At 34.7% G+C, this 25,022-nt stretch overlaps 1 protein-coding gene across 2 annotated transcripts in view; it reads left to right on the top strand.

The window, feature by feature from the left end:
- Positions 1–25,022, top strand: part of LOC110095544 (N-terminal acetyltransferase B complex auxiliary subunit NAA25) — a 99,930-nt gene that overhangs the window by 31,232 nt on the left and 43,676 nt on the right. Inside the window, exons 7-10 of one of the 2 annotated variants that reach the window (XM_028699760.1) lie at positions 1,337–1,407; positions 2,675–2,822; positions 2,946–3,118; positions 20,473–20,675. In XM_028699760.1, the coding sequence (XP_028555593.1) occupies positions 1,337–1,407; positions 2,675–2,822; positions 2,946–3,118; positions 20,473–20,675 (595 nt within the window). The remainder of the gene's footprint in view (positions 1–1,336; positions 1,408–2,674; positions 2,823–2,945; positions 3,119–20,472; positions 20,676–25,022) is intronic. The other variant, XM_028699761.1, reaches the window with a different exon arrangement.

Raw genomic sequence — 25,022 nt, 5'->3', positions numbered from 1 at the left:
ATCAGGTAAGGGGAAGAGGAAAGCCAGCAGGCAAAACAGAACAGCACCCGAAAAAGGTAACACATGAACTGAGTAAAGCCAGCACGAGAAAGCAGCCAGGGAAGAAACCGAAAAGGCAGCACAGGGGACCGGAACCAACACCCAGCAAAGGGAGAACCAGCCACTGGAAACAGCACCAGGAAGAAACCGAGGGGGTAGAAAGAAGGGAAAGAGAAAAATTCCAACTCCACTTAAAGAGCTTAACAAGTAGAATATCTTTTCAAATTAATGAGCTAACACTTTTAGCTCAAGCATTTATGAGCTGGAACCAATAAGCTCCCAAAGAACACAGCCCAAACCTGAGAGGCAACAGCAGCCCAAAAGACCAAAGAACCCAAGAAACTAGCACACCCAAAGCTTGCCAAGCCCAAGCTCAACCCAAGATGTTTTCACCCCCCCTTGCCTACATCAGTGGTAGTCTGTCCATATGTGAAAGAAAATATCAAAGACAGAAACAATATCTAATGCATCCTCCTACCAATCTAGGGTTGCGAAGGATCGATGTACGCAACTTGTGGATATGGAGTTTATCTGAATAATTCTTTTGTTGACCTAGGTCAAACTGGTGTCCACCTAACACTTGCTACAAATACACTTTTAATGAAAAGTCCCTGAATATCCTTATTGAAATGTGGAGTTCGTCAAAGTTTAGCCAATCTAGACACTTGCGCTGGCAAAATTGTCTGTATTGTGTGAACCATCCGATTGGATTTATATTTAGACAAAGACACTGTATAACTACAATAAATGTGAAATAACACAAAAAATGTGCATCTTAACGCATGACCATGCAAAATGGATTGCATGGACTTAACAATACAATTCAAAACCAAATTTAATATTTTTTATGCCTGTCTCAACTCCAAGATCACTTAATTTGAAGGGAATGGCGTTTTCCAATAAAATTCAAAACAAAATTTAATATGATTTATTCCCGTCTCAACCACAAGAGTACTTAATTTGAAGCAAAAGACTTTTGACTAGGGTATGATGCTGCTTCATTAACTGCCTGACCTTACACTTCCTTGGGCCATATAATCTGAGCTCCCCATTAGCTTAGTTTTGAAGGAATGTTAGAAACAATCTTGAACAAGTATTTTTAAAAAAAATGCTTTGTTAATGAGAGAAAAAAAAAAAAACGTGGTTGTGTATCTAATATAGAAATGTTTTGACTTATTTTAACACTGGAACAGAGTATTTCTACATCTGAAAACATAGCGTCCATTCCTAGTTTCCCCTTGGATATCTTTAATACAATTTGAATCTCTTATAGCTGTTTTTGACTTCAAGTTGACAGGGTAGGCTTCTTGCTCGTGCATGCAACTATACTGCAGCTGCTGAGATTTACCAAAAGGTCCTACAAGCACGGTATGCATGTGGTGTATATTATGTCAATAACTACTGCTAATAAAAAAATATCATTTGATCTTTGAGAAATTTCATTTATTTCTGGGGTTTGTAAAGACTTCTCAATATTAGTACATATGCTCTGCTATTACAATGATTCTTATTTATTTTACCATATGAGAACTGTAGAAGTTTATGAGGGCCTTTTGTAGCTTTTGGCCTTGACCTACATTTATCCTGAAACCTTATCCACTCTAGCATGTTCTTCTTTGATGTTCATTGCTGATTTTGGTACCGTTATACTGAGGCTTTTGACCCCACTTCCCACCCTTTTCTAATAGTCTGTATATTTTCACATTGCAAGTTCATAATATCTCTAATGACAAGTTCTTTGATTACAAGCTTTTGTTTAGACTGATGATATCGTCTGTACTGCAAGCTTCCGATTCCTGCTCTAGATGCAATATAGCTTTAGCAGCACTTACAAATTTCATTATCAAATGTTGTGACGTTACTATTAGGCTAATCAATTTCTGCATCATCATATATGTTTATTAATTGGGTGGAAGATTTCTTGACATCAGTTAATTTGTGAAGTGCAGAGTTTGGGTGTAAATAGTATTACGGTAATTATGATCATTGGCCGGTGAAATTATTTTGAAGCTAGAAGAAAGGCATACAACACGTTACGAGTGCATATGCAAAATGTGGAAAAGCGGTGGGGTGACTACATGAAGCTTCATTTGAGTCCTATCATTTCCTACACTTTATTTGGTTCGGATAATGTATGTTGTATTGTTTTTTAAGTTGTTGAAACGGTAATTATTCAGCCTACGATTGTCTTGAATAACTTGCTTTGGTCATTATGGTGAATAGCCTATGTGAAGGTAGAATTGGTTGGAGGGATAGGATGGAGGGTAGGGTGCAAATAGTTTTGTTTGACTTTGTTCAAACTAAGTATTCAAACTAAAATTAACTCATGCTTAATAGGAAAGAACAATGAAGGAGGATTTCTTAAGCTGACCTGAATAGTTGGGTTTCGGTTGATGCAGCTACTGGTTTTGTTACCAATGGATAATAAAATTGAAATTGCAGTTCTAATTAACCAATTTTTACTTCTCTGATCAAATAAGTATCTACTTGTATGTTATTTGAATATTTATATTATTTCACATGTTTTTCCATATATTCTTGTGTGCTTTCTGTTGTAAATTAATGAGCTTTGCTTATCATCAATCTCTATTCGGTATCAACATTTCTCTGGATGTGATGGTTTTTAAATGGACAGTCCTGATGATTGGGGATCATTCCTCAATTACTTGGGCTGTTTGTTAGGGACTGATTTCAGTTGGTCAACAAGCGGTTCTAGTCAACTATGTTCATCAGATAATGTTGTTTTTCAAGGCTGTAAATCAACCAATCTTCCCCTGGAAGTGGTAACTTTCTCATTCGTTATTTGGCCTTTTTGTGACTAAGTAATGCTAAACCCTTTTTATTAGTATTAATGATGATTGCTGTCTTAAAATGAAACTTTATTCTTATATAAAATAATTATGCAGTTTGATTCACGCATAGAAAGCGCCTTGTCTTTTGTACAAAAGTTGCAAATGGAAGTCCATGATGGTCTTGCGAGATGTCCTTACTTGGCATCCATTGAAATAGAAAGGCAATGCCGCCTTAGGGGAAAAACTGATGCCAAGCTATTGGAAGCCTTATTAAATTACTTTCAGAGGTTTGTTTTCTCATATAAGATCCTCTTTCTTAGATTGGATATGTTCCTTAGCAGCATAATTACATAGTACCCTACCATTTTCGTGCCATTTCTTAGCATCTGCTTTACTTGTAACTCGTCTGGTTTTGAAATAAAGGACACAACTCTTTACTTGATGGGATCATGTTTTATTTTCTGGTAAACTTTTTTAATGAGCATTAGAGAGTAATTGCAACGACTTAAGTTTCTTGAGCTGCATAGAAACTGTCCTAAAAAAAATTTAATACAAAAAAACATCAGAATGTGAAATTAGTTTGCATTAAATTAAATTTTGTGGCTTGCAATTAAATTTTTTTTTTAACCTTATTTATTTGGCAACAAGAAATTTTAGATAGCTTGTAGGTGCATTATGCGCCATATAACTGCTGGGTGCGGCATATGAAGTGATTTTCAGTTTAAGAATATTATTAGGACATTTTTTGAAGATAAATACTACTTAATTCACCTTTTTGGATTTCTGTTTGTACTATTTATCGGCTTTTGTTGTTGTTGTTGTTATTCAGTCATGAAGAATTGGAATGCTTTTTTCGGCTCTTTCTAAACAATTTTGCTTGTTGTCATTACTAACCTTCTATCAACTATTTGAGATTGGCTTTATGAATCTTATTTCATTCTTCATTTCTTGTTGTGAGTACTACATGTGATTTTAACTCAAGTTTATTGAACCTTTTCACACTTTTATCAATGATATCTTCGGTCTCCACCTCATTTTTTTGCTTATTATTCACATAGATTCCATCTTTGTACCTACTTGGCATTTCTTTTGCTGTAGGTGTACGTGTCTAAACGTCCTCAGTTTGTTCTAGTTGGTTTTCTACATTTTTATATCCCATAAATTCTTCTGTTGAACAAGCAAAATGCTAGCTTGCTAGCTAGAGAATTCCGGGCAAATTTAATGATAGAATTGAGCTGGTCAGATGTAGGAGACTTTGCTAAATCATTATAGCTTGCTTGATCTGCCCCATTCAAATTTTCTTCAACTTTGGTGCATAATTAGAAACTAGTTGACTCCTTTAGTTTGGACAGAGAAATCTAACCCTCGACAAAAATACCCTTTGGTAGTTGATATCAAGAAGCAAAGGTCTTATGGTAAGTAAAAATTCGCCATTGATATTTATCGAAAGAACATGCGACTCACAAGTTAATCAATCTTGATATGGATTTTTGAGCACACTTATTAATGAGCACACTTATTAACGAATTTAATTGTTGGATCGGTCCTCTTATAACCTTTAGATTGCAATTTGTGTGTCTCGCCTTCCTCTTCTAGCCGCCAGCCCCTTTTGGAGATTTTTCTTTTCATTTTTTTATTAGTTTTGATTTATTTTTATCATAAGCCTTTTGGAAAAGTCTATATATACTTACAGACTTTATACAAAATCAAGCAATAAAACTCAAAATAGTTTTACCATTTTTCCACTTTTTTCATGATATCATAGCCATGTTAAGGCTTCATTCTTCTAATAGTTGTTTTCTTTTTCTTCGTTTTATGTGTGGGATTCTTCCTTATCTTCATATGTTTGATTTATTTGACTTTCTATCCAAATAGTCAACCATCAGAAATGATTAAAATCAAATTAAGGGAGAACTCTAGGGGCAATAAGCCCCATATTGCTTGAATGGAAGAAACAATCTTAAATGATATCATATTGTGATGATTTTTCTAAAAGAAAAGGGCAAGATCCATCACCTCATCGATCCTCCATTGTTAAACGACCTGATATTTGTGCTTTGGGATGAAGCGGATTCCATGATCATGACATGGTTATGAAATATTATTATGCATGAAATCAGTGGGCTGTTTATGTTCCTATCTACCTCAAAAGAAGCTTGGGATGCCGTCGAACAAATATTCCATTAAATGATGTATACTGCCTTCATGTACGAGATCAAAATTATGATCTCGACAACAAAACAAGGTAATCATGTTCTTAAATACTTGAATGCGATGAAGTTTTTTTTTTTTTTCGACATGAACTGGAATATTTCTATGGTCTCAAGATGATATGCTACGGTGATTCAATAATTCTCAAGAAATTTGTAGAATGAGAAAATGTGTTTTGAGTTCATTGCAGGATTCAATTATGAATTTGATTAAGTTTATGTCCAAATTTTATGAATAGCAAATCTACCATCACTAAATTAGGTATTCTCTTTCATACGAGCCTAAAAAGAAAGAAGGATGGTAATGCTTGAAATCTGCAATGACAATCATCGAGCTCCAAGGTAAGGGACATTATGGACTATTTTCCCAAAGAAGGACAAAAAACTTCTTCCAAAGGTAATTTATGTTGCAACTACTGTGAGAAGAAATGACACATTAGAGAAAAATGCTAAAAACTTCATGGAATCCTTTAGGTTATAGAGAAAATAGAGAAGGTCACCAAAAGTGATAGATCTATCTTGTAGAATCAGAATGACTCAACTCAAAAGAAGTTAGCAAACTTAGAAATTTCCTTAACTTTGTAAAATTATATGGATCTTGCTTTCTAGCTCAAAATGATAAGACTTTTAAGTCTTGTATTTTTAGTGCCTTTAATAATTTTCCTCAGTCCCGGATCTTAGGTTCAGAAGCCACTGTCTACATGGCCAATCTTACAAATTTTTTTCAATATTAGAAACCCAGCCATAATAATAGAGAATTAAAGTGGTCGATGGTTCTTTAGTAATTGCTACATGTTGATGTAGGCAAAAGAGGGGTCAAAATATTTTGTGTTTTAATTTTTGGTAAGCTACTAAAATTCAGCCCAGTATTTTAAAATTAAATAGGTTCATCCCCCCCCCCCCTATTGGCCCTTTGGTTTCCTCCCCTTGGCTGCCTTCCCGTGATTGGTTCCTCCCCCCCTCCCCTTGGTTGCCTATTCCGGTTCCCCATGTGACCCCTCGGTTTTCCCTGCCTGGCAGTCTGTTTCGATTCATTTGGGTGCCTGTTCCGATCCCCTTGTGCTGCCCCTTCGGTTCCTCCCCTGGCTTCTTGTCCAGTGGCTATTTTTTTCGGTTTTTTGTGTGGTTTTTTTCGGGTGCTTTTCTGGAATGAATTCTGGCCTTCCACCTTCGCTGTTTTGATTGGACTGTTTGGATATGGTTTTGGCTGTCCCATTTTCTTCTATAAATTGGAGGTGTTTTGTAATAAAAAAAGAGAATGATGTTATAATCAGATTTTTGAAATAGAAAACCTGAGGGTTTTTTGTTGGAAAAGCTTGCGAGCTTGTTCCGTTCTTCCTCTCTTCTTCTAGGAAAGCTTGCGAGCTGGTCCTCTTATTTATCTCGGCTTCTTACCTCTTTCTTCTCGGCGCAAGTGACCACCCCACATGTATCTTTCTTCTCGACGAAGGAATGCAACTTTAAGAGTTTTTATTTTATGTGTGTAAGCATCGTTTGTAATCATCATTTTTATAATATATAGTTGTATTTTATTTTCTTTCATGTAATTTTCTATTTCATAGGAAGTGTTTCTATTTGCTTGCAAAAATTAGGTTCTTCCTAATTTTTGCTTGCATCAATTTGGTATCAGAGCGGGTTTGTTGAGTGAGTCTTGGTGAGTCATAATAGTTGTCGAGTGCGTTTAAGTTTTGTTGAGTCTTCTTTTAGAAAAAATGGAAAAAGATAAAAATAGTGAACTAATTATGTAAAAAATTCAGCCATAAGATATTGAGATCCAAATCCATTTGGACAGATGGATTCCACCACAAGGAGATTCTATGGATCCGATTCAGAGGGAATTATATAAGCTTCAAATGAAAATGCACTTGTGTACGGAGCAATATATGAAGAAGAAGCTACTTTTACAAGATCAATTTAAACAAGAACAAGAAGAAATCCTAAAAAAATACGCGGCCAAAATTCGAGAGCTAGATGCAATGCCTTTAGAGCAAACTCAAACATTGTTATGAGATGAGCTCTTTCATCCAGGGAAGAATTAATGTAGGCAAGGGGGGGGGGGGGTCAAAATATTTTGGGTTTTAATTTTTGGTGATCTACTAAAATTCAACTCATTAATGTTAAGCTTCTACTCTATTCAGCTAATTATTTTAAAATTAAATAGGAACTAGTCACGAGAAGGCAGCCAAGGGGAGGAAACCAAAGGGCCAATAGAAGGGGGGGGGGAATGAACCTATTTAATTTTAAAATAATGAGCTGAATAGAGTAGAAGCTCAACATTAATGAGCTAAATTTTAGTAGCTCATCAAATTTTAAAACCCAAAATATTTTGACCCCCCTTTGTCTACTTCAGCTTTAAGTGTGATGAGAGATTGACACTGGGACATAGGTGCATTAATCGATCCCTTTAGGTCTTAATGGTCTGTGTGGGGAAGAGGAGAGTGGGGACGAGCTGGAGGATGTCATGGAGGAAATAGAGCAGTTACATCTTGATTTAAGAGAAGCATCCCTAAACTCTGTGGTGTTACATCTTGATTTGGCAGAAGAATCCTTGAACTCTATTATGGGATTGACTCTAAATCACACCATGAAAGTGTGGGGATAAATGGGTGAGCAACCCAGTAATCGTTTTGGTAGATAGTGGGGTTGTATATAACTTCATATCAAATCGGGTTGTGAACCCATTGACGTTGAAGATGGTTAGGACCGATGTATGTGTGGTGATGATGGGGGCGGGTAAGATAGAGAGGAGTCGGGGGATATGAAAAGGTGGTGATGACCTTGTAAGATATTTAGGTGGTTGAAGACTTCTTTTCTCTAGACTTGGGAAGTACGGATGTGATTCTATGGATAAAGTGGCTACAAACCTTAGGGGATATGAATGTGAATTGGAAGGCTTTGACCATGGAGATTCATATAGAGGGGAGGAAGGTAGTGCTTCGAGGGGATGCTACTTTATGCAAAACTATGGTCACTTAAAAACTATGCTCAGGAAGATCCATGGTGCGGGCCTGGGATAGTTGGTGGAGTTATATAGTATAGAAGGGGTCCATGAGTAGGAGGTAGGACAAATTCCAATGGGGGTCCAACAAATTCTACAATAGTACTAGGATATGTTTCGACAACCTATCGGGTTACCACCACCGTGAGAGCATGAGCACACCATCAATCTAAAGAGGGGACCTCTTCTATAAGTGTCAGACCATACCATTATCGACAATTTCAGAAAGATGAGATAGAGAGACTGATGAAGGAGATGATGGAAGCAGGGATCATTAAGCCTAGTGTGGGCTCTTTCTCTAGTCTAGTTCTCTTGGTGAAGAAGAATGGCGTTAGTTGGAGATTCTGTGTGCATTACAAGGCTCTAAACAAGGAAAGAGTGCTAGATAAAATTTCCATCATAGTGATTGATGGACACTTGGATGAGATATTTGAAGCAGGGATCTTCTCTAAGATTGATTTGAAGTCAGTATATCATTAAATCAGAATGAAGGTAGCTGATGTGCATAAGATTAACTTTAGAACACATGAGGGGCACTACGAGTTCTTGGTGATGTTTTTCGGTCTCAACAATTGTCTTGCCACCTTACAGTCTCTCATGAATGATTAATTATTATGTGCAGACACCGAACGCCATTTGGAGATCAATCAGAATGTGCCACATCACCCCTTCGCTCGGTACTGTAGCTTGGTACCGTTGACATGACGTATTCTGGTTGGTCTCCGGACGACATTCTGCATCCGGTCTCCGCACAGAATAATTTCTTCTCATGAACTTGAAGGAGTACTGAATACCTTGATAGAACATCAGGTTCTTGCCAACTGGAATGATGTAAACAAATTTGAGCAAAGCACAAAGAGAGATCAACAAAGAGAATCAAATCTTACTTTTTAAAATTAAGACATAACTTAGAGAACAAAATAAGTTAGAGAAAACAACTAACTTCAGAAAAAAGGAAAGATGCAACTTCCAACGACTAAAACAAAAGAAGACCAACAAAGAAACAATATTTTTAACAAAAAAAACTATCCTCAGAACATCCTTCAAGAGGACTCCTCACATGTACCGATTGTAGGAATATAATTTTAAATAAGATGCCGCCTAATAAATTTTATTGAGAAAGGTAGAGTGTATGACTTTTATGTAGGATTAAATGTGAAGTTTGATCAAGTTAGAGTTCATATCCTTGGCCAAGAGGAACACTTTTACTAAATGAGACCATTTCTTTCATTCGTGCTGTGGAAATTCAATAAGGCGTAATGATGGAACCAAAGACTATTGAAGATTCAACAATGGTGACAACCAAAGATGTACTATGGAAGGAAAGAGGTAAGGCGTCCTCCAAAAAAGGGTAAGGATTCCTCAAAACCTAAAGATAATAAAGACTCCTTTTGGTGCAGCTATTGCAAGAAATCAAGACACACAAAGGACATTTGCTGGAAGTTATATGAAAGGCCCTCAAGCGTGGAATCAAAGAAGTGGATAAAATAGAACATCACAAGCTAACACTACAACAAGTCAACCAAATCTAGAAATACATTCCCGCTTCAGAGAGCTTAATAAATAAGATATTGAGAAGTTAAAACAGCTTTTGATATCCCTGGAAAAATCACCTACATCTTCTTCTTTTACACTTTCAGGTAAGTTTTCTATATCCATTGGATTAAATGTTCTATAGAAATCTTTTGAAAGGTTTATGGATCATTTACTTAGGAGCCATAGTTCATATCACACACTCCATTACGCACTTCATCAACTACACTTCGTGCCCAAGTAATAAGAAAATCATCACTGGTGATGGTTCTCTTACAATAGTAGCCGACCAAGGAGACTTACCCTTATCTCCTTTCACTCTTAAAAATGCAGTCCATGTATCTCAATTATTCACAAATCTAATCTTCATACAACAACTTACCAGTTGTCATAATTGTTAAGTTTTATTTAACCATACTTATTGCTTATTTCAGAACTAGAGATCAGTGAAGAAGATTTAACTTGTTAAGGAGAAAGATTTTACTATTTGGAAGAGCTGAATACATCAATTATTATCAATAATAGGCATTCTATATTATCCCTATCTAATAAAAAATCTATTATTTGGCTTCATCAATTTAGATTAGGATATCCATCTTTTGATGCATTAAAAAATATTTTTCTATAACTTTTTGATGAGTTAAAAAATTAATCATTTCATTGTGAAACCTGTGAGTTATCATAGCATAACGTGTTTCTTTTTCAAATAAAAATGAGAGATGCTACACTCTCTTCTACCTTATTCATAGTGATATTCGGGGGCCCTAAAAAATTCCTAACATTTAGAGGCTTGATGGTTTGTATCCTTCATTGACGACTGTACTCGAGTCTCTTGGACCTTTCTCCTAATAAATAAATATATTGTTAGCACTATCCTCTCAATTTTCAAACCATGATCCCTAACTAATTCGAGGTAAAAATAAGAAAACTTTGGTCTGACAATACCAAAGATTACTTTATTCAAATCCTATCCTTCTACTTTCAAAAGGAAGGTATCATTCATGATTATTTCTACATTCATACCCCACAACAAATCGGTGTTATAAAAAAATGGTTACCTTCTTGCTTCCACCCGTGCATTTCTATTCCACCACAATGTACCCAAATCCTACAGAAGGAAGCCATTATGACTGCCACATATCTCATAAATATACTACTTTCAAAAATCTTGGGACTAAAAACTCCAATGAATATTATGTCTTCTTTTTACCCTAAAGTCCGAACCCATAACAACCCTCACTCGATATTTTTGGGTGCATTGCCAATGTTCACATACTCATCCAAAGTAGAGAAAAATTAGATCCAAGAGCATTCAACTGTAGCTTTGTTAGATATTCATTCACCCAGATAGGTTGTATAAGTATTATCACCCCCCCCCCACCACCAAGAAAATACTTGTATTTGTTGATGTCACTTTTGACGAACAAAAACCCTATTTCACCTGATGTTATATTCAGGGGAGATTCAAACCGAGGAAATATAAGGAAAGTGAGCTTGCCCCCCTTGTCCTTCCAGCTCCACCTCAAACTGATCCTCCTAAGCCTGAAACCAAATCCAGAGAAATTAAGGACAAAGCTATTATGGGTAACATGAGTTTTGGAAAGGTATTTTCCAGTAGTATAAATCCAAATTATGCTCCAGAGGAGATCCAAGAATTTGAATTGTCTTCTGAAATTGAGGTAAACACAAGTTCACCTAAAAAATCTCTCGTGTACCCCATAGCTAACTTTGTATCATTCCATAATTTCTCACCTTCACGCAAAAATTTTCTTGCTACACTAAATGATATTTATATTCTTAATAATATTTCTGAGGTTTTATTTGATGAGAATTGAAAAAGTGCGATGAAATATGAAATGCAAGCCCTAGAGAAGAATAATACTTTGGAGATTATTGACCTATAAGGCGGAAAAAGATCAGTCGGCTGTAAATGGGTGTTATTTGTGAAATACAAAGCTGATGGTATACTGGAAAGGTACAATACAAGACTTGTAGTGAAAGGGTACACTCAAACGTACGACATTGGGTACTAGAAAACTTTTGCACCTATGACTAAGATGAACACCGTGAGGTTCCTTCTCTTATCAACAACTAATTATAATTTGCATCTGGAACAATTGGATGTCAAAATACATTCCTATACAAGGACTTGGAGGAAGAAATATTTATAATGATTCCATTAAGATTCAAGGAGAATTCTGGGGCTGACAAAGCGTGTAGGTTAAAAAATTCTGGGGCTGACAAAGCGTGTAGGTTAAAAAAGGCTCTATATGGGCTAAAGTCATCACCTAGAGCTTTCCAACATAGCGACCTGGATGAATAAATATTTAGAGAGATTCCATTAGGATTCAAGAAGAATTCTAGGGGTACAAAGTGTGTAGGTTTAAAAAGGCTCCATATGGGCTAAAACAGTCACATAGAGCTTGATTTGGAAGATTCTTAAATGTAATACTACTAATTAGATATCGACAAAGCCAAGGGGACCACAAACTATTCTTCATTCAGTAAAACTCAAGGGGAGCACAATTTTGTTAGTCTCTGTGGATGATATCATCTTCATTGGGAATGATGAAAAAGAAGGAAATGTCTTGCTAAAGAATTTGAGATCTAGAAACTTGGTAGGTTGAAATATTTCCTTGTAATTGAAGTGCTCCACTCTAGCAGAGGAATCTTCATTTCACAATAGAAATACGTTATTGATCTTCTTAAAAAAATATGTAAAGTAGCTTGTAAGCCGACACCAATTCTATTGGAACTAAATCTCAAGTTGGGGGAAGCTAAAGAGGATCCAAACATAGATAAGGGTGCTTACCAGAGACTTGTGGGGAAATTAATCTACCTTTTTTCACATCAAACTAGATTTAGCCTTTACTGTAAGCATGATCAACCTATTTATGCAAAATCCAAAGTAGGCTCACATGCAAGCGGTAGAAAAAATACTGTACTGCCTTAAGGGGAATTAAAAAAAAAAGAGATTCTCTTCAGAAAAGAATGTGGAATTACCTCAGAAGCGTATATCGATGCAGATTACGCAGGATCACCAACAGATAAACAATTTACCTCAGGATATTGCACATGCCTTGTAGGAAACTTTATTACATTGAGGAGCTGGCAATGTTTAGTGCAGAAGCAGATTTCAAAGTTATGATCTTAGGTATATGTGAGCTACTATGAATCAAGATGATTCTAGAAGACCTTAGGATTATGTGGGAAGGACCCATGAAGCTACACCATGATAATAAATTAACCATCGCATAGCTCACAATCTAGTTCAGCATGACATGACTAAGTACATAGAATTTGATAGACAATTCATGAAGAATAAATTAGGTAGCAGTCTTATGTTTTTATACAATGTCTAATCAAAAGATATGTTTGAAGATTTTCTTATTAAGAAACTTGATAACTTTACATTTTTGGTACTAGTTACCAACATGAGAATTACAGATCTATATTCCCCAGCTTGAGGAGTGCTAAATCTTAGTCGTCCTTTGGCCCTTGATCCCACGACCAGTATGTAGATCTGTGAGAGTCTAGATCACTCCAATCTCCTCGTTAAATCTCAGTCATCCCTTGACCCTTGTTCCTATAGCTAGTGTGGGAATTCGTGGGAGGCTTACTTAGATCATGCCGATCTCCTTTCATATTTGGGTGACTGATTTAGGAAGGATTATATTAGGGCAATTATGCCTGATTATGTAGTTATTTGTTTCTTCATTAAGATATATTGTATAGATATTTAAATTGAGATAATTTTGTGTAATAAAATTAAACATTTTTCCTTCTCCAATTCTCTGAATTTAACAAAGATGTTGTTCTTTTTTCTTAAACAAGGTATTAACAATTATAAAATTATAAGTTAGTGCAAAATCTAATATGATCTTACCAACTTCATTAGTCGCTCTAAATTCATAGCCACCATGAATGCTTTAAAACTCTTCTATCACTGTCAACATACACATTTAAATCTCCTTCAATAAATTTTTTTCTTCAAAAAGTATCTTTTATATTAATTCTTTTAGTCATGTCAAAATTTTAATTTTGAGCACATCTCCGTACATTCTTTCAGAGTATAAACACTTATAATATTAATAATTTTAGCATCAATACAATCTTCAAAACTATAATTCTCTCCAATTTTGTTAATTATTTAAAATATTATCCTTCAAACTTTTATCTATTATCACACTTATAACATTTTTAATTCGACTTTTACTTGAATATCGTAGTTTAAATACTAAACTATTAATCATTTTAGTCTTTTCTCCAATCCATTTAGTTTCCTGAATGTATAGAATATTTATCTTTCTATGAATCATAATATTTATTAATGTTAATAATTTGTTTGTAAGTGAACCTATATTCATGGATAAGCTTCTTTGCTCACATCCATCCATAATGTGGCAATCTTTGATTATTTAACACTGCACCCGAGCGCCGGTGCAATAACCCTTATATGCTTTTTGCTATATTCAGGCCATCTTGTGCGTCTATTCTTGGGAAACTTCATAGCATTAACACACAATATTAAATGATTCATGTTACGATAATTCGTCAAGTTTTATGCTGGCTGTCGGCAACCTAACACAACCCTCCATTTTTTTTAACTAAGGCTTTGTACATGACAATGACAGTGTTAAATAAGCAAACTCATTTTATAATAAAATTTTATTGTTTTTTTAGATTTGTTCATTGAATTTGAGTCATCACCCATCTCATGTCATATTGACATTAAGCTAGCTTTACTTGAATACTACTTATGATGGGTTGGGCTAGAATTTTATTGTCTCCTTCAACCAAGTTAGATCATTTTTAGGTTTTACAAATCATAATTTTCTACTTAACTTGACGCCTAAATGTTGCTCTTTATATTTTTTATTATCATGTTAACACAAAAATCAAATCCAGAACAAGTTGATTTTTTTTTTCTAACATTGACTTTATATTTCAATTCTTGGGGTGACTTTTGTTGGTTGAGAGTTCAAGCTTGATCAAACTTTTAGCTGATTTGAAATCACTTTGCGTCATTTTGAATTGAGTCACAAGTTATATTCTTGACTTAATATATATTTGAGCTGATTTCATGCCTATGGTGACTTGCTCGAATTGTGATTTGAATCAATTTGAAATATCATAAAGTACATATATAGACAAATTTAATATTATGGTACTATTTGTTCATATTTATTTTCTGTTAAGAATAAATGTTATGCAAAAAATTAGAAGGAATCCTATTTTATATTTGCTAATTAATTTTATATGATTTTGAGTTGGCTTAGATCATATTGTGAATAATAAAAATTGAATTACTTGAAATTTTGAGTCAACTTGAATTGTTTTTTGAATTTGCTTTGAATCGGTTCATTTTGAGTTGTGCTGGCTCGAATCCAATCACATTAGTTTGAATTTATTTTTTATTAGGCTGACATGACAAATCTGCCTTCTAAGGATGCAAAAAAATGCCTCCTAAAAGGTACCATACAAGGGCTTATAAATGATATGACACTTTATGTAACGTATTAACAATCATCCCTATAACGTATCAGGTTGCTTCTACATTCTTAAAAAAAGTTATTTACTTTGACACTTATGTTTGCCAAGATATTACCGTTTAAAAAGAAAATTAAGATTTTTAGTATAGCCTTGTAGTCCTAGTCGGTAAAACTATGGCACAGAAAATATATTTTTGGGGATACAAATATACTAAGTGCTAAATGACGCTAACCATTTTAACTAAGTTTAATCTTGAAAGATAGGGCCTATTACATCCCATTAGATCCCATTGAACTTGGTATCCAACTGATAAGAGTTTTATTACAGTCCTTGAACTTGGTAACCAACAAACATAAAAGCTTTATCATAGTTTTTGCGTTCTTGCTCTATTTATAGGCAATATATGACTTTGGACCAAAGTTTCATGTGGCAACAGAGCTTGAAATTGATGATCGGACCACTGTTAGCAAGGAATTGTTAGTGGGGCTTACTATTTGGATGCTTTTATGCTTGGGGTTTGTGGTTAGGGGGTTTTTTTAGTCGGGGTACTGCAAGGATAAGCCAGCTTCTGGTTATTTACAAGGATATGAAGCCTAGTTTCAACTCTGACAATGTTCCGGGGAGGATATTTTTGATAGAGAAGAAGAAAATAGGATTAGCATAATAGGTGAATTGCCTTTAGATTTTGTAAATTTTTTAATTTTTTTGGGAGAAGATGATATTCATATTCTTGTTGATTGAGGTTAGATTTAACTTCAGGTTAGAGGTGTAGGAGTACGATGACCTTTCATAGTATGTAGTGAGGTCAAGCTTGTATCCGTGACTGTGGAGTAATGGGAAAATAAGAAAGGGAATCATCGAGAGGCATGAGCTGATTTTGGGTTTTTTTAATTTCATGAGTGTGCAAATGAATTTATTTTAACCATAAAAAATTCTTAGACTTTTTTATTTATACGGACAATTATTATAAACTATCTCTAAATAAAGTTATAAAGATGCTTTTCTTTAAATGTCTTTTTAATTGTCTTAGTAAGCGTTTTTTTTTTGTTGCAGTGCGAAAATGTTGGAGTAGCTCCAGTGGAAGATAAGATTAGAGAGAGTTGCCTTAGATGGTTTGGCCACATAAAATGGCGGCCTTTCGATGACCTGGTTAGGAAAGTAGATATATTAGATTTGGCTTATGTTAAGAAGGGTAGAGGTAGACCTAAAAAGACTTGGTTAGAAAATATTAGAAATTTTCTTTCTTTATTAAATTTTAATGAGAATTTGACTCTTAAGAAGACAGTGGAAAAATGATTCATGTAATTAGTGGGATAAAAACTTGATGTTGTTGTTTTAGTAGTGTGAAACTAGAAAATTCTGAATTTGATGTAAGCTTGATTCCTTTGAATTAGTCTCACTGCCACACATATCAAAGCATATATTCCATCGTCCTTCATGGTATGGTTCATAAGTTTTGAGTCTCTTCTAGTTTCCCCAGTAGCTAACTTCTTTGTTATTGAAAATTGATATTAAAATACATATGAAGTCATTTTGTATTATCTTAGACTTTAGGATTTCTTTAAAAAAAAAAGTTTTGACAAAACCATTATATTATTTTTCATAACTTCAAATCTCAATAAATATTTCATTTTACAGAAAGCTTTATCATTTTGCATCTTCAAAGCCAAAGCAACTTTTTATATATGGATCAATGTATTGTAAATTTTGTGATTCTTTTTTCTTTGCTCATCTAAAGATACATTTCGTTTAAAGTTCTCTTTAATACAAAAATAAAATGCTTATTGTTCATTGATATTTTCATTTTTAATTAAGATTTTTTTTTATCTTCATTCTTATTGCTTCAAATTCGATTAAAATCTTCATATTTCTTTTTTATTTATTTTTGTCATTATGTGTTTATTTATTTATAACTTATAAATGTATCTATTTGCTCTTTTTTGATACCTAGCTTATTGTATGATCTGTTAGAAGCTATAGACTTGACTTTGCCAAACACCATCTTTACAAAACATCTAGCTTTATTGTACTTATTCTATGTCTCAATCTTATTTAACTTAACATTTTTTGAAAGCGCATCTTTTTATTTTAATGATTTCTCAACCGGGTTGTTACAATATCTCTTCATTCTTGATCCTTTTCTAGATTCTCCTAGAAATTCTATTGCAAACTGTTAATTCAACTAAACATTTAACGTATATCAAATATGACTTAACTTCAAAATTCTATTTTACTTTTTTTGAAAATTTATCTAAGAAAATTGATACCTTCTCATTACAATCGGGTTAGTCACATGTTATATGTTTAATATTTTAGTCCACCATTTCCTTGTCACTACAATCAGGTTAATTTGTAGAGCCTTGTTCTAAGGAATACCCTAGCTTTAACGAAAAATGTCTTGAAATTCATTTGATGGATTATTTGCAAGGTTTTATTTATTGTTCGTATAACATCAACCCTCATTCTTACCCATTTTATAATTTGGCTTTTGTCATTATCACATTGTATTAATTAAGTAATTTTCCATTTTATCATTCAATTTTCGTTGTACAAGTTATTTCCTTTATCTATCTCTTTTTTGGGGAGTAAATCTAAATTACCTAAATATATAAGCTCTTGTTTTCACTTGATTCTCCAAGAGTTAATTATTAAGTTCTTATTCACTTAATTTGCATATCATGAAATTAGTTATGGCGGATTAATATTAATCTCTTACCTCCTATATTTTTTCCATGTACTTTAGAAGAATTTTCACCCATTTGCAGAATGGTATTTGCATAAAGCATAAACCAAGATTATGTAATTTTGAATATCTTTTTAACCATCTTTATAACATATTGACAACCTTTTTAGGGGTCTCAAACCTCTGACTTAACCTTTTTAAGTACCTTGTTTGAGCTATGTGCTCACAACCAACATAAAACTTTAGCTATTGTGAAAATTTTTAAAAATTAATTTTATTAATTTTACTGTAATTGAAAAGTTCGTGGTCACCTCTCAGCTACTTCTACTACTTGTTATTGCTACATTATACATACATTTAATAAATTCTATGTTCGTCTAACACACCTTTTCTTCTTAATGCTTTTCATATTATTTATTGCAGTATTGAATAATAAGCATTTCCAAAATAAAAAATAGGATGTTCTAAAATCTCTTAAATACTTTCTAAATTTTTATTTATCTTAGCATAAAATTGGACTTCGTAGTATACTGTGAAAGTGGGAGATGCGTCAAGAGGGGGGTGAATTTGAAATTTTCATAGTAAAATAACAATCATAAACAGAAGTTCTAATTTTTTTTTTGTTTTTAAATTTTAAATAAAAATTTAACTTGATGCGGAAGCGAATGATTAAAACATGATTGCACGTAAGCAGTGAAATTTCAATCACATAACAAAAGATCTTGAGTAGACTTTTTCACTAAGCAGTTATAACAAATGTAAATTGCAGAACATAAGTAAAGTGCAGTAAACGGAAAAATAACACCAGAAAATTTATAGTGGTTCGGTCACTTGACCTACGTCCACTCCTCGGAGTCCTCCACTCCGAGAATTTCACTGCTCAAAAGTAATTCTCTTTTTGCCCCCACAGCTTGACAGAGAAGCCTTTATAAATCCTCACTTTCACCTTCCCCGGTGTGGCAGAGTACCAAGCGCTATGTCACCCTCCCGGTGATGGCAGTGAACCTTCTTGTTTTTCTCCCTTCTGAAGAAGGCAGAGTACCTTAGAGAACACAGACCTTGAAGGATCTCCCCGTTAGAAAGCTTCCCACAAGATCTTCTCGTGCCGCAAGAGGAGCAAGAGTGCAACAGGCTAGGAGCAACCGTGTGATCTCCCTCACACTCCTCCCTTACAAACTCACCTTCTCATTTCTCTTACAAACCCAAACTCTTTTCAAGTAGCTCTCTCAAGGAACCCTCTTCTTGTCACGTTCTTTTCTCTTCTCATATTTCAAAAGACAGAAGTTTCATATATAAATCAGGCTCCAATAAATGCTAAATTTTCAATATAACTGTTTCTGTTCGTACAGTATGATCCAAGATTGTACATTACGATCAGTTCAAAACAGCCTTCATCCTGGTACGGACTACAAATAGACAATTTTTTTAAACAACATCATATAGTTCAATACAACATCGTCCAATACGATATGTTATTTTCTTATGTTGATCAATTTTACATACACTTTGTGGCCAGACTCAAGAAAAACAAAAACAAAATAATAGATGAAAATTACAGCGTTACAGACTTCACATTCTACTCTACTCAATCTTGAGTAATATGCGATCTCCCTGAAATGTTAGTACTCATAGACAAGAACAAAATTCAAAATATTCAATGAATAATGAAGTAATTTAATTCGACATTATTTGTCATCATCAAAATCTCAGGATCGGGGTCATGGACTGCAACAATCTCTCCCTTTTTTATGATGTCAAATAATGTTTTCGACAAGCAAGTTAGCATAATTTTTTGTTTTTTTTTTTGGAAACATAAGAGCATAATAAAAGCACGAACATTTAGTGCACCCCAAGTTCCCACCATTTTGCCCAGTTATCACCATATACAGTTGAAAATATTTTTTGAGATCAACTAAAAAGGCATCTGCATTGTAATCCCCTGGATCTTACAATGGTCAATTTTGCTATATTGAACATTTTTTTAGTTCAAAGTTGTCGTCCCCTGAACTAGGGCGGGCTTGCCAAAACTGTGAGGGTTGTGGTGCAAGACTTTGCTAAAGACAGTTTTTGATAGAATGGTGCATATCTGAGCTTAAATAGCAAAGCATTGGCCGTTAGTTGAACCTGTTGGAGATGGGAAAACCAGTTCGGGAAAAACTAATTGGCATTTGCTTACATAAAACCATTGGATGCTTCTTATTTCTAGTAAAGTCTGCAGGATGCGTTTGGCAAGAATATTTTTCATATTACATTTTTTATGTGAGTTTGGTAGCCGGCCTTGTCTAACTGAAACATAAAATCGTTCACATCCTCGTGGCTTCTCTTCCTTTCATTTTAAATTATATCTTGTTTTGACATTTGAGCTTACCTGTTTCATTGGCATACATGGTTACAATTGTGATAATATTTCCTGTTGTGTTGTGTTGTAACGGTTTATTCTAAACGCTGGAAATTTTTGTCATTGTTATATTTATTCTGCTGCCTATTAATCTGTGAACTTGATCAGGAGTGGCATGGGAGTTTTTTCATGTATTATTGTTGTTTATATTTGTTCTGATCGTTTTATCAATTTTTGTACTCTCGTTAATCCTATGCCTAATCTTCGATATATAATTACCGTAGTTAATTGCCTGGATAGTTAAGCCGACTTTCTGATTATGCATCATTGATATTAATAACCAAAAGTGCTGTTTCCTTTTTCTTTTTTCCCCCCTACCCGAGCAGGTTTGGTCACTTGTCTTGCTTTGCTTCTGACCTGGAGTGCTTTTCTTCAACGTTGACCCAAATTGAGAGAGCTGAGATATTGGGGAGATTCATTGAAATTTCTGAATCTTCTAAACTTTCGCCATTAAAAAAGTTGGGCCAGGCTATTACAATTTTTAAACTTGATGAGGTTTTTGGCTTCTTGACAGTGCTCCCTGTTGAAGGTATTTCGTTGTACTGTATGGTCATTCATATTGGAATGCCATCTTCTTTTATTTAAATAAGTATTTTCCGACGTAGCTGTTAGCCATACTTCTCTTAGTTAAAACTATTTATCCAATCTTCTTTACTCTTCTTCCTTTTTGATGTAAGTAACTTGAAACAAAAACACAGAGAGAACAAAGAAATTCAAGACTAGCTCTTTAGAAATTTAAGACACCACTTGGAGAACAAAATAGGCTAAATAAACAACTAAATTTCAGAATAGAAAAGAAGCGATCATCCAACAAAACCAAAGCAAAAGAAAGATAACAAAAGAAACAAACTAAAACAAACAAAAACTATCCTCAGAACATCCTACTAGAGGACTCCTCACATGCACCGATTGTGGGAATATATATTTCAGATAATGTTTAGATATGCAAATCAAAGGGTCCACCACTGCAAAGGGGTCCAACGTCCTACCAAACTCTTCAAGCAAATGCCACCAAAACAGCCAACAAACTTTACCAACGGAACTAGAAGAATGATACAGGTGGAGTGGAACTTGCGGAGAGGCGAAGAGATTAGAAGCCCGAGAAGAAAGGTTGGAAAGAGCCCGCAGGATTTCCGGAGGGGATGAGAAAGAAGACGGACAAAGCTCGCAAGCTTTTCCAATAACCCGCAGGTCAATAGCAATTTTGCTCACAATAATTCACCACCCAATTCATCTCCAAGCATCTCATATATATAGGCAATAGGGGAGATACTTAACATCCCAAAAACCCCTCAAATCCCATATAAAAATAATAGAAATGAAAGGCCAAAAGTCACCTTGCATGATATCCCAAGAGTCACTGCCATTTCCAAGCAGAACAAGGCCACTGAACCAGCAAAATACAGAGCCAATGCCACGGTTTCAGCACAGGAAACCAGGAGTTTTTTGTTATAGAAATCCAAAACGGCACAACAATTCTCAAGGAGGAGGCTACGGTTTCAACAGCCAAGCACAGGAATCCAACAGGTAAGTCACGATTTTCAGCAACCAAACAGCCACCACTTTTAATGAGAGAAAGGGGACCACGGGACAGAGAAACCGAAGCAATTCATGGGAGGAAAACCAGCAGAAAACCACAGCAGCTCAAGAGGCAACAGGAAGAGGAAAAAGCAAGTTCCACTCACCCAAAAGCTTGCACACTTCAACTTTAATTTCAGAGCTAAACATCAGCTCATAATGAGCTACACCACTACTTGATAATATTGAGCTGGCACCACTAGAATTTCAACAATTTAAGCTCAAACCGAAAACAGTCAAGGCCCACCCGAAATCAGAAAATAGCCCCAAAGGACAAGTTGGACCCCAAAACCGGCAAACCCAAGGCAAGCCTAAACCAGACCTTTTCCTACCATGATCATTGGATTTACCACCATCATTGAATAGCATAAAAATAAAACAAAAATAGAAAATATAACTAATATTGTTCAAAACAAAAATAATGCAAAAATCTAAATGCATCACTTTTTCTGAATCCCACTGCAGGTTTATCTAGTTTAGATATACTTTGACTTTGTTTGCTAAAGTGTTTTTTTTTTAATTTCTGAATATATACACTATTATGCACTGACACATCTCCTCAAAGAGACATGCAATGTCCGACACGTATCCGACATTACATGCATCCGACACTCTTCCTACACATGGTCGACACGCCGAAAATTTGTCCAATTTAAAAAATATTAAATGCAAATTCGATATGCGTGTCTTAAATAGTTTATTATTATTATTTTTTAATTTCTTGTATTTAAAATATAAAAACCAAATTTCTTATTTCCTATCCACAAAACTAAATCAATCACTCGCACTCAATGCCTCATTTATCGAATATTCTCATTTTCATTTCTTTTTTACTGTTTGCAACTTTGGTTTCACAATAATGTTCGATGTCATCTCAACATCGACATCTGATGTCGTTACAACATCAACATTTCAAAACTATCTTCACATCAAAGTTTGACACTGTCTTGATATTGATGCTCGACGCTAGCAAATTCTACTCCCACAACTTGACAGCTCATCTTTGTGCGATGTTGTCCTAACATCGACGACCAATACCCTCTCAACATCGACAGCAAAAGCCTTTTTGACATTGAATACTTATTTCATTACATCAATGCCTAACTTTCAACATCATTATTGTCTCCTCTTTCGATGCCTGATACACGACATCGATGTCTGACTCTTGACATTCTAATATTTATCATTTTAGCATAAATTATAGTTAAATGACTTGTTATTCTTAAATTATTTTTAATTTTATACATATTCAATTTTTATACACTTTTTAATATATAAAAATTATAATATCGTATCCAACCTGTATCCGTGTCTTATAATTTCAATATTTAACGTGTCCGGTGCCCATGTCGTTTCGTATTTGTATCACCGTGTCCGTGTCTGTGCATCATAGATATACATACATACATACTGTTAAAAAATCAGCAAAATTAGGCTATGATCCCACCACGTGGGCCAACTACATTAATTTTTTTCCTTGATTTTTTCTAATTAGGAATCAAAATGTCATTTAAATATAATAAAAAAGTTCATTTCTAATATTTTCTTATCAAATCTTTTTAGGTCTAATTAGTTTGTAAGAGTCGTTTTTATTTTATAAAAGTTGTAATTTGTCTAGTTTGTCATATATTTGGGAATTTTGTGTATTTTCTATTACCTAGGAAGCGTGTGTTTTACTTGCAAAAATTTGTGGTTTTTTCCCAAATTTTTGCTTGCATCAATTAGCAAGGCAGCCACACATATGCATCTTCCAAAGTATCAACCGATTCTTGATTCTTTTGTACATCTTAATTGATGAAGTAGTAATCAATGAGGCAGCTTGTTCATTTGAATGTGCTTCATGATCCTAAACATTTAATTTTCGTGGATTTACATGAGCCGTGAAGCAATTTGAGTAAATGTGGCTAAAAATACTATAGATAGTGGAGGATGCCTTCAAATTCAAAGTTTTATAGCAACCAGAAGACAATATCTTATTCTACACCTCATTATTAAGAGGAGAGGTAACATCCATTATATCCAAGTGCTTGGCCACTGATGGCCTAAAAAACGGGCAGTTGACAAAAAATAGATATCAAAGAGTATAAAATCGATTTTTGGTAGAAATATAAATGTAACCTAGGAAAAGCCGTTCTTTCAAAGATATAGATGGTTCCTCGAAATAATCAAAATGGAATGAACACTTAAGCATTCTCAGCAAAAAGTCATTGATGCAGTGTTTACGATGAGAAAAAAAGCTTGGCTTACTCCTGTGAATGTCTGTTAATAATATGGTGGTGACTTAGAATTCATCTGTCAATTTCAAATCTGATATGAACTTGTTATTTATATACATGTTGGAAGAAATCTAATAAAAGTTTCCAACGACTGTGGAAGAGAATGATTGAGCAAGTTAAGAGATCACAACATTCATAATAATAAGCATAGATTTGTCTTGTGTTTATCTAAATGAGAATATGAGGTTTAAATGAAAAAAAAAAATTTGGTTTGCATGGATGAAGGTGAGCATGTCAACGCACCAACCACATTAGCAAAAGAGCGAGAAGTGCAAGCATAATGTGGGCTCCGAAAATTCGGCCCCGGCCTCCCCGCCGCTGTTCTTTTTTATTCGGCGAGGGAGTTTTAACTGAATAAGTTCCATGGTAAATTTTGGAAGGCAGATGAGTTTGTAGATAAGACACTTCCCAGAGATTTCGCCCTCATTTTGTGAGGACTTTATGATCTGAGTTCTGGTTTCCTATAGGCGCAAGCCCCTATAGTTAATTACCCCTCTCGATCATGAGAGAGAACTTTCGATTAAGGCTAGTCGTCAATCAGATACGTAGAGATACATGTTATCTGGCATATAGTAGCAGCAATGGGTTTAAGATTTTGGAATTCTGAAAATTTGGATGTTTGAGAATTTGAAGGTTCATATGTTTGGATTTGGAATTTGGGAAGTTTGAATATTTGGATATAGTTGATATTTAAAACAGAAATGGCACCATCTTGCACTTAAAGCGTATGATGGGGGAATGAATGATGGACCCGATCAAGATCCCATGGTTCCGTCGTCCCGGGCCATCGTGGTCTCTGGTCTACTTAGTCAGAGGAGGTAGTCGACCCAACCTGATAGAAGGATCCTTGTCGGCAGTCATGGGTTGCTTCGTCCAAGGGAACCTTGTAGACCGGGGTTTAATATTTGTCTAAGGGGACAAATTTGAATCCACCTTAGCTAACATATGGCTTTGTGCCTATAGAATATACCCTATGATCCATCGCTCAAGGGTTTGACGCCTTTAGGGAACATACGGGCTTT

This window comes from Dendrobium catenatum, unplaced genomic scaffold (genome assembly GCF_001605985.2).
Source record: "Dendrobium catenatum unplaced genomic scaffold, ASM160598v2 fragScaff_scaffold_1386, whole genome shotgun sequence".
NCBI lineage: Eukaryota > Viridiplantae > Streptophyta > Magnoliopsida > Asparagales > Orchidaceae > Dendrobium > Dendrobium catenatum.
Note: the sequence above shows the minus strand (reverse complement) of the source record. Positions and strands in the feature narration are given on the sequence as shown.